The 10096-nt window shown below is 46.3% G+C and overlaps 1 protein-coding gene across 2 annotated transcripts; it reads right to left on the minus strand.

The window, feature by feature from the left end:
* Positions 1 to 551: 551 nt before the first annotated feature.
* On the minus strand, positions 552 to 3605 carry LOC121975346 (probable serine/threonine-protein kinase At1g54610). Of its 2 annotated transcripts, none has more exons than XM_042526944.1 (7): positions 3249 to 3605; positions 2873 to 3157; positions 2046 to 2363; positions 1674 to 1892; positions 1489 to 1586; positions 1297 to 1417; positions 552 to 1025 (listed from the first exon to the last, which is right to left on the minus strand). In XM_042526944.1, the coding sequence occupies exons 1-7, from the start codon at positions 3459 to 3461 to the stop codon at positions 735 to 737; spliced, it is 1545 nt and encodes a 514-aa protein (XP_042382878.1). In that variant the 5' UTR covers positions 3462 to 3605; the 3' UTR covers positions 552 to 734. The 2 variants fall into 2 exon arrangements, with proteins under 2 accessions (XP_042382878.1, XP_042382877.1); XM_042526943.1 differs by having other exon boundaries at positions 1674 to 1901; positions 3249 to 3603.
* Positions 3606 to 10096: the final 6491 nt, after the last annotated feature.

Raw genomic sequence — 10096 nt, forward strand, 5'->3', positions numbered from 1 at the left:
ATCTGGATTAAACTTCATGCTAGGATGACCTCAAATCAGTTGATCTGACTTAGATCCGAGCTTACTACTCGTCAAACCGTCCTAACTCGCATCTAGGCTGACCTCACCCCAGTTCTGCCTTGACTCACGTATACTCAGGGTCTATGTTGATCGAGTCTCTATCATGGCACCATCACGGGCCTAAGTTGACATGCCACGTGGAGCCTATACTTTCTCCCACGTCATTATGTATATTCATTCACCGCGCTTTCTATAAAAGTTGCTCACTTGCTTGCCTTGTCCATGTGCAACACCCTTGCCCTCTGTCCAGCGTAGGCTAGGCTGTGTGAGAAATGTGCATTCTCATGGTAACAACTTCAGTGTGAAAGTACGAAACGTTTTCCAAGCACGCGGAGCTTTTCATTGAAGTTCTACTTCAGCATGAGCTGCATGATTATTATCATCCTATTAAATACCATCTCTAAACTAAAGTCGGCAACTCTTTGCCACATTGAATGCCCACTTGAGTTAGTAGCCATCGAACTCATTCACTATCAAACAAACCATTTCTTGGGTCACCAACTGACTTGAGAGCCTTCTGTTATTAATTTCTTCCAACGCAAATTGTGCCATCGCTGTCCAATGAAGTCAATATGCCTACCATACAATTGATTCTTAACTCCTACTGTTAAAACTCTGAACTGAAGTCTTTCTTCTCTGTACATATTACAACTTCCACTTTCTTATACAAAAGGCTAACTATTGTGTTTGACTGATCCAAGAGCTTCCAATTCTTTTCTTTTGGTTCCATGTACTCTTCGATTTCTTTTGATCTCCAACAATCTCCTCAAACCATGCTCTTCCGTTCTTGGTTCCTCTTTACTTGCAATCAATCCTCTACCAGAATAAGAGGCAAAAGATGTATCAGATCCTGCAAAAGACATCAGCCCATTCGATGGGACTCCAACAGCTCCATCTTGATGAGGTGGTGGGAACTTCTCGCTTTTGCTGGTCATGTTTATGTGAGTCATCATCAACCGCATTCTCTGTAAGTTAGCAAGAGAGGAAAAGATACATATCTGAGTTCATGCCTAAAAAGTTTCACAAGGTGTTAAAGATTTGATCTTGAAGATGTTTTTCTTTAAGCTTCTTTTCTCCATATCAACCAAATTAGAAGAGGGAACAAAACATGAAATTTAAAAAGTTTTTTTACTGGTTATTGTAATTGACAATTAAGATGCAAGCAAAATTTGATAGCTAGTTTAAATAAAAAATGGTTTAGCCATGGACTAGAATGAAGGGCATCGACTAAAGTACCTCCAAGTTTACTTGCAGCTCTGCATTGGCTTCTGGAGCTGGGACTGCTCTGCTATTGCATTTGCGGACGCTAGACCTTCTTGATGCTTCCGAATTACCTTTCCCAGAAACACTGATCTGTCTGTGATGGTGAGAAGAAAGAAAGTTCGGTTAGTAGATGAAGAGTTTCTTCTGGTTTAAGGAGCAGGTTACCTTCTGGCCTCTTCTCTCAATTTTGCATCCATTTCCTTGCTCGGTGGATACTGAGGCAAGCTTGATGGATCACAGGCATAAGGCTCTGTTGTGAAGAACTATACAAACAAACAAAATGGTTATCGACAAAATTGTCCATAGATAACTATTTCAATGGTGCATCGATACATCATTGAAGTACTGACTTGGTGGTTCAAAGCAGTAGTAGCTGTGCCTCTATCAGCTGGATCAAGTGCAAGGAGTGAGTCGATTAGCGACAGAGAAGAATGTGAAAGTTCCTTAAAAGTTTCTCGTACACAGCGTGTGTAGTTTTGTTTCGGCCTTATGATAGTAGCATGCCTCAATTTTGAGTTCTTCCAGTACTTTTCTGAAGGTGATCCACAAAACTTAAAGATCATGTGCAGCTGCTCCACCTCCAGTTTAGTTGTAATACATGAAGTATGTCAGCACAAGCATCGAACAACTTTAAGAACAGATATAAACAACTCTCCAATTCAGGATAATAAACAACTCGAGTAAGCAAAGACATGTAGGTAAATGGAATACTATGACATTACCTCAGTCCTTCCAGGGAAAACTGGTTTCCCCATTAACAACTCTGCTAAAATGCAGCCAACACTCCAAAGGTCAATACCGACACCATAATTTGTCGCACCGAGGAGGAGTTCTGGGGCACGATACCACAATGTGACCACATGACTGGTCATTCTTGCCTTATGGTCAGGATCAAAGGTAGAAGCAAGTCCAAAATCAGCTATCTTGAGTATCCCTTCATTGTCCAAAAGCAAATTCGAACACTTAATATCGCGGTGAAGGACTCCTCGGCTGTGACAATGCTCGAGACCAGATAGTAATTGTTTCATGTAGCATTTGACCTGGGGCAAATTACAGAACATCGAACATCAAGTGCTTGTAAACCAAAACGAAATATATATTATATAGAAATTCTGGTGGCACTAAGACTCTCATTTTAGTAGGATAACAATTAAAACTTGTATTTCATGCTGATTTCTAACAACATTTGAACGAAGCACAATAGTTGAAGCTGCATCTACTGTTGAACTTCTTTGAACCTTCTACATTTATAGAGCTTCTCCTTTTAAATTTTTTCCCTCGAGATTGGTCAATTCTTCAAAGAACAGTAGCATGCATCATTCATCAACAATTGCATAAAAATGGCAGCACTTAATAAATTTCAATCTGAAGATTATAAAGTTACTGGGAGATTCTGCAGCATTGATAGAACAGTAGAGGAGAAGAACAGAGCTTAGCCAAGAAAGGAAGGCATTTAATTCCATGAATTGACTGAATTAAATCATCAGGAAAAAGATGCAAGTTCACATTCCGAAAGTCTGAGAACCTAAATAGGAAGAAAGGGGCCGACCTGGGGCTCCGTGAAACGCACGCCGGGAGCCGCGGCGAGGCCAGTAAGGTCGTGCTCCATGTACTCGAAGACGAGGTAGAGAGCGGAGGAGACGCGGGAGATGGCAATCCCCTCGAGCCGGACGACGTTGGGGTGGTCGAGTCTTCGGAGCACCGTGATCTCCCTCGCCATGAACCGCACGCTCTCCGGCTCCACCACGTCGAAGCGCACCTTCTTCATCGCCACCATCCGCCCCGCCTCCACGTCCCACGCCTTGTACACGTTGCTATACGTCCCCGACCCGATCTGAACGCCGCACCAAGACCGGAGCTTTCCTCAACGAAACACTCCAAAACTCCATTTTTAGAATGGGAGGAAGAAGGAGGAGGAACCGTACCTTGGCAACCTTACGGAACGAGTCTGCTTGGCGAGGATTCCATCCGAGGAGGGAATCTCCGGCGACAGAGAGGAGCCAGGTCGGCCAGGTGGAGGCGTCGGAAGGGGAGAGCGCGGGAGGGATGCGGGTGCGTTCGGAGGGCGGCTGATGGTGCAATTTCTCGGAAGGAGCCGAGGCGGCGGCGGAGCTCCGCTTGCTGATAGGGCAACCCATGGGCGGCCGCCTACATGGAGGGCGGTAAATGGCTCACCGGCTTGTCGTGGCTGCAACCTGCGCGAGTTACTTTAACTGCAGTTTGCTAAGCTTGATTCTGGAAGAAGAGAAGACGGAGAAGGCGAGACAGAGGGAGATAAAGAGTGGCAAAATTGGAAAGCACCAAAACCGTGTTGATATTGCAGGATTGCCACTGACTCTTTAACTGCGAAGAGCGAACATTAAATAAGAGCTTGAGTTTCGAGAAGGGTAAAATCGTAGATAAAGTAAAGTTAGAGGTCATTAGCATAGTACCTTTTCAAACAGCAAAAATCCTGGGACAAACTAACAGGATGGCGTTCAAGAGGCCGTGCCGAATAAGAAGCTGCAATTCATCCCAGAGCACGCCGCGTATGAGGACGCTTAAATGCGCCTGCACATCGCATTCATATCCCTCACCGGTTCCCAACCTCTTTCCAAACGGTCCCTGTCTCCCTGATCACCTCGTCCAGATCCCATGTCTTCACTCAAACAGCAAACTCCAATTTCAAAAAATATATATCCTTAAAAATACTATTTTTTAGTTCGACAATATTTAAAAAAGACTTTTAAGAAATGGAATTTAAAATAAAATTGTTTACCTACAAAATTTTACTTAATCCGTTTAATACGGTAAAAGAGGATTCGCTTATCTCAAATATGTTTTATTGACAGCCCGACAACTAGATGAAGAAAGTAGATCATCATGATCGAATAACTTCTCCAGATGAGAAAAATTTTAGTTTTTTAAAAAATTACTGTTATAGAAAATATAGAATCGTCACATTAGCGCCCCCTCCAAAATATCCACTACCATTCGAAAGGAGTATAGCTGAGAAGCTCAAGTAACAAGTATATGAACGGAGATCTATAGAAAAATTATTTTGGAGATTAGATCTCCGTTTAAATATTAACTCAATGGCCGTGGAGCCTGAGCAATTTGGGTGGTCATAGATTCATTCATCACTTCTGCCTTTCAAAACTCTACTGCTTGCTGCTCTTCTGCACTAACAGTGCTGTTGTTGCTCTAATGTGCAAGCTCTCTGACACTTCTTTTGCACTCTTCCCCAGGTTCGACCTAAACAGCTCAGAGTCAGTAGCAGGCTACTGCTCTTCAAACCACAATGCCATTGCCATCTATGCAACCAAGAATCTAGTTTCAGTTCCCTAAATGATTAGGTCCAGCTTTTTGTTCCAGAAATCTTTTGCAGTCATAGGGAAGATAATTGGATTTCATTCGAGTGCTTGGCACAATTCATATGTGAAGTACAAACAGGTATCCTGATCTTTTTCAGAAGGAAAAAAAAAAATGTCTGATCTGTTTTCAGAAAACCATATAGATATATACTCGGAATGCCACTGGCAATTGTCTAAAAAATCAAACGAATCTCACCTGATTGCTTGGTATAAAAAATTATCAAACACTCAGTGATCCCAAGACAAGCAAATTTTCTATACAAGATTTGATGGTGGCACTGACTCAGGCAAACTGCTCCCTCCCACCATTCAAAACGATCACATTGCCATCAGAGTCGTCATCCAAAATAACTGAGTCTCCCTCCTTGATCTCCTCAGTCAGAATTTTCTTGGCCAAGGTATCCTCCAGGTGCCTCAGATCCGGATGTAGCATTAGGATACAGGAATAATTAGTGAAGAAGGGAGAGGTATTTTTATCATTTGGTATTACTAGGGGTTTTGGTTATAAGTGGGGCCACTGTTCACGATCCGAGGGGAGAGTTTTCTTCGTGCTGGAGCTTCCCCGCCTCCGCAGAGCACAAGGAGGAGGGGGATCGTGTTGGGCTCGTAGCTTCGCCGCCATCGACCCTTGCTCCACGCCACCGTGACCTGGTCGCCAGCACCGCTTACTCCGTCGCTAGCGAGCTGCCACTCTCGCTGCTTCCCCCCTCCACCGACGCCGGTGCCGACGCCAAGAAGAAGGAAAGGGGGCGCGACTTGGTGTGTTCACTTCAGGGCTTCACAGTCGTTGCCGCCACGAGACTGGCCTCGCCGCCAGCCACCACTCCTCCCCTCCTTCTCGCAGCACCTCTCACAACTGCGACTTCGCTTCTACTGCCGCCGAGTCCAGCGGCCACCCCCGTCATATCTGCGGTCACCCCCGCCACGTCCAGCGGCCTTTGCCGTAGCGTTCAGTAGCCTATGTTGGCGCCAAGTCCAGCAGCTATCGAGACCACTTCTAGTGGTTGTTGTCGTCTTCCCAGGCCACCCTCAGCGATAGTCACTAGCCGATCCATGGCCACCAATGATTCTACAGCTATTGTCACCTCCGATTTGGTACTGTGCTGGCCTACGAGCCACCGTTGTATTTCAGCCTGTGAGTCGTTGTGGTGTGTTCGGCCTTCGTGCCGATATTATATTCCGGCCTACGTGCCGACGTCATCTCTAGGCCAGCGTGCCGCTAGTATTTCTCAGTCGGCCTGTTGTTTGCCAAGTTCAGGTTACGCTCGGCTCTCGGTGGGCGGATCCAGCTCCTCAGCTGATACATTCATCTATCCTTCATAATCGTGACGACTCGATCAGCAGTGCGACCGGCTCACCGCTCCATCCGAGGGCGCCCCCCCCCCCCCCCCGGGCCAGGGTATGTTCTCGTGCTCATCACTTATTTTATTGCTCTATTTTATGCGGCTATTTATATATTCGTGGACCCGCCTCGAGTATCGGGTACTAGAGACCAGGGTAACCTGGTCGCTAGCTACAGGTACTATTGACCAAGGGACTTCGGGTGACCTGGTCAACGCAGAAGACAGCTCATCATCCGGGTCATGGGGATGCGGTCAACCTCCCAGACACGACACACCGGCAGGTCTGTCTTCTCAGCTTCCCGACAGGATCAATTTGACATCATCTGTGGGAACGCACCTGATTTGGAATGTGAAGATGGACGACGCCGGAAAATTCTACCATCCTCATGGCCTCGGTCAATTTTTGCATTATCTTTTCTCTTTCAGTTATATGATTTGCCCTAGTTCCTCGGTCGAGGACCCTAGTGTCGGTGTCGATCGGCCGGTCGTGTATTATCCGAGTCACGGGCTCGATGTCGAAGACCCCGTGCCGATCGGCCGGGCGTATATTATCCGAGCCATGGGCTCGATGTCGAAGACCCCGTGCCGATCGGCCGGGCGTATATTATACAAGCCATGGGCTCGGTGTCGAAGATGTAACGCCCGAAAATTCTCAAAACTGTTTTAGAAATATAGTATGATTGTTCTGGAATTTTTAGATATTTTTCCGAAATTTTCCGAGTAGCGGAAGTAGCAAAAATAAATATAAACGAAAACGGCATAAGCGGGAATCGAACCCGAGACCTATGGTTTAAGGGATAATGTTAGTAACCAGTGAACCCAGCAGGGCCGTGCTGAGAGAAAGGAGAAACATCTATATTTATATTAGAATTGACCGGAATTACCACTTAATATAAATAGGAGGGTTAAGTGGGTTTGGTTTATTTTTGCTTGGTTCGGCAAACTCCTCCCTCTCCAAACCCTCAACGCCGACGCCACCTCCTCCTCCTCCTCCTCTCTCGGCGCCCAAACCCAAGGACTCTCGGCTCATCTTCCGGCAACGACCCCAACACGAAAGAGGTTCTTCTCCGCGAGAGGAACGCGAAGACGTGAGCGGGTCGTCGAGAAGGTCATCTCCACCGGAGTTCTAGCGAATAGAATTGTAAGGAATTTAGCGTACGAGATAAGAAATCCCTCACCTGTGGTATAATAGCTCCGTTTGGTTTCATACGCATTAGTTTTAGCTATATGCAGGTTTTCCGGCACATAGGGTATGTTTAAACCCTCCTCGAGGATTTAGGGATCTAATTGAACACCTCTAGACGGGCCGGACACGTTGTTCTCCTTTAGTTGGAGATTCTAGACGTTGTCGGGTGCCTAGAGGTGATCTCCCTATTAGAGGAGAGAGTTGGAGCACACCAAGTGTTCGGTAAAATGTTAGTGTAGCTAAATACCACCTCAGTTATGTTTAATAGCTCAGTTAAATGCATTAGAGGCATTTAAACCAGCACATTAGTTTAGTTCAGTTTTATGGGACTACGGTCCAATGGGTGGGCTCCACATCGCCTCTAGGTTCAGATAACCTAGCTCTAGGTTCGTATAACCTAGAAACAAGATGTTATATCGCTTAGCTATAGATATCGTATTTTATTTTCGGCACTGCATCGATTAGATATCCATTGGGTTGGACTCCCACATCGTCCCTAGGTTCAGATAGCCTAGACAACCTCTAAATTCGGGACTTGCAACCCGGTCTAGTAGGGATGCGTGCACAGTAAGCACAATAAAGCATGTTTAGTATTTTCACCTATTATGTATTAGATTTCAAACCTCAAAATCAATTATGCTAGTTGAGTTTGTTTCCAGTTACAGATTTAGTTTCAGTTAGTTTAGCTTATGTTCAGTTCAGTGTTTTATTGCTTGCTACGATATGATTCAGTGCTCATGCCATGCTTATGTGTTATGTTTTATGATTTCAGTATACCATGACTTAGCAAGTTCTGTGCATATTTTCAAATAGCATGCTTTAAAAACCATATTGCACCGAATGCATATTTTTGTGAGGTAGATGGTTTCTTACTAAGCTTGTTAGCTTACAGATACTACTTTTCTTATACTGCAGATAAAGGTAAAGGAAAAGTGGACTAGCAGTGGAGGCTGGAGGTCAATGCAGATGAGGAAGTGTGTGTATGGAACTGGAATCAAAGGTCCTTAGGGGACGTAGCAAATTGAGCACTAGACTCTTTAGCATTTACTTTAGCATTTTATTTATTGGTTTTGGTTTTTCATGTTCTAGGCACTTTTAGTTGTGCGTTGCCATGGATTCCTAAACTATGCCCTATGTTGAGTTAGATTACTAGTTTATGTCGTTAAAATGTTATTACATGTTGTTAGAATAGTTTATGATGCAATAGTTAGATGTTATGTGAGGTTTTGGCACGCCAAAGTGTTGGAAATCAGAGTTCCCCGGGTGAAATCAGACTCTGATCGGTCTCCCGACCGATCAGGGCCTGGCTGTGTCACTGGATCGGTCAGCCGACCGATCCAGCCAGATACAGTATGCTACTGTATCCTCCTGGATCGGTCAGCAGACCGATCCAGTACAATACAGTAGCGAGTCCCCGGATTTCTAGGTACCTGGATCGGTCAGCCGACCGATCCAGTACAACACAGTAGCGAGTCCCCGATTTCCAGGTGCCTGGATCGGTCAGCCGACCGATCCAGACATACCTGGATCGGTCGTGCCGACCGATCAAGACACTCCTGGATCGGTCGGTAGACCGATCCAGCTGGGGACAGAAGCGATGTAGCTTCGGGATCGGACAGCTGACCGACCCAGGGTCTTGTGACCGTACCAGTATCAGTAGATCGGTCTGTGGATCGATTCGGAGGGTGTTACCAGTTGTAAATACCTCCCCTAGCATGTGTACAACCCCAAGGTACACCCGGAATGTTAGTGTCAGAGTTAACATTAATCAGATAATTAGTAAAAACACAAATTAGATCAGTTTTCCGCGCAGCTTAGCACAGCAAAACCGTAGCGATTCGCCTTACAGCCTAGTAGTAGAAGGTGGGTCGTTACAGAAGACCCCGTGCCGATCGACCGGACGTATATTATCCGAGTCACGGGCTCGGTGTCGAAGACCCCGTGCCGATCGACTGGGCGTATATTAACCGAGCCACGGGCTCGATGTCGAAGATCCCGTACCGATCGACCGAGCGTATATTATCCGAGCCACGGGCTCGATGTCGAAGCCCCCGTGTCGATCGGCCGGGCGTGTATTATTTGAGCGGTGAGCTTATTATCGAAGACCCCATGCCAATCGGTCGGATGTATGTTATTTGAGCCACGAGCTCATTGATGAAGACTCCCGCGCCAATCGACCGAGTTTGAGTTATATTTGAATATCGTCAAGCGGCGACGTTAAACTCTAGAGTCGAACCGGCGATTATAAAACCCGCGGACTAAAGACCGTCGAGCGGCGACGTTAAACTCTAGAGTCGAACAGGCGACTATAAAACTCCCGGACTAAAAACCGTCGAGCGGCAACGTTAAACTCTAGAGTCGAACCGGCGACTATAAACCCCCCAGACTGAAGACCGTCGAGCGACGACGTTAAACTCCAGAGTCGAACCGGTGACTATAAACTCCTCGGCCTGAAGACCGTCGAACGGCGACGTTAAACTCTAGAGTCGAACCGGCGACTGTAAACCCCCCGGCCTGAAGATCGTCGAGCGACGACGTTAAACTCTAGAGTCGAACCAGCGAGAATAAACCCCCCGGCTTGAAGACCGTCGAGCGGTGATGTTAAACACCATAGTCGAACCGTCGACTATAAACCACCCGGCCTAATGACCGTCTTCACGGACCAGCTGCAGATATTTTATCTCCCCCGTTCGGGGTCGAGCGTTCGTCATTGGTCTCGGACCAGTTTCAGATATTTTATCTCCCCCGTTCGAGGTGGAGCGTTCGTCACTGGTCTCGGACCAGCCTCAGATATTTTATCTCCCCCATTCGGGGTCAAGCGTTCGTCACTAGTCTCGGACCAGCCTCAGATATTTTATCTCCCCCATTCGGGGTCAAGCGTTCGTCACTAG

Source organism: Zingiber officinale, chromosome 4B, assembly GCF_018446385.1.
Source record: "Zingiber officinale cultivar Zhangliang chromosome 4B, Zo_v1.1, whole genome shotgun sequence".
NCBI classification, from domain to species: Eukaryota; Viridiplantae; Streptophyta; class Magnoliopsida; order Zingiberales; family Zingiberaceae; genus Zingiber; species Zingiber officinale.

What these genes read in the sequence shown, in the direction of transcription:
- LOC121975346 (XM_042526943.1), bottom strand. Translation starts at nt 3,461, where the DNA reads ATGGGTTGCCCTATCAGCAAGCGGAGCTCCGCCGCCGCCTCGGCTCCT. An exon ending in TTTTCCCTGGAAGGACTGAG is followed by an intron (nt 1,902 to 2,045) that starts GTAATGTCATAG and finishes ACTAAACTGGAG; the next exon opens with GTGGAGCAGCTGCACATGAT. An exon ending in TTGAGAGAAGAGGCCAGAAG is followed by an intron (nt 1,418 to 1,488) that starts GTAACCTGCTCC and finishes TCACCATCACAG; the next exon opens with ACAGATCAGTGTTTCTGGGA.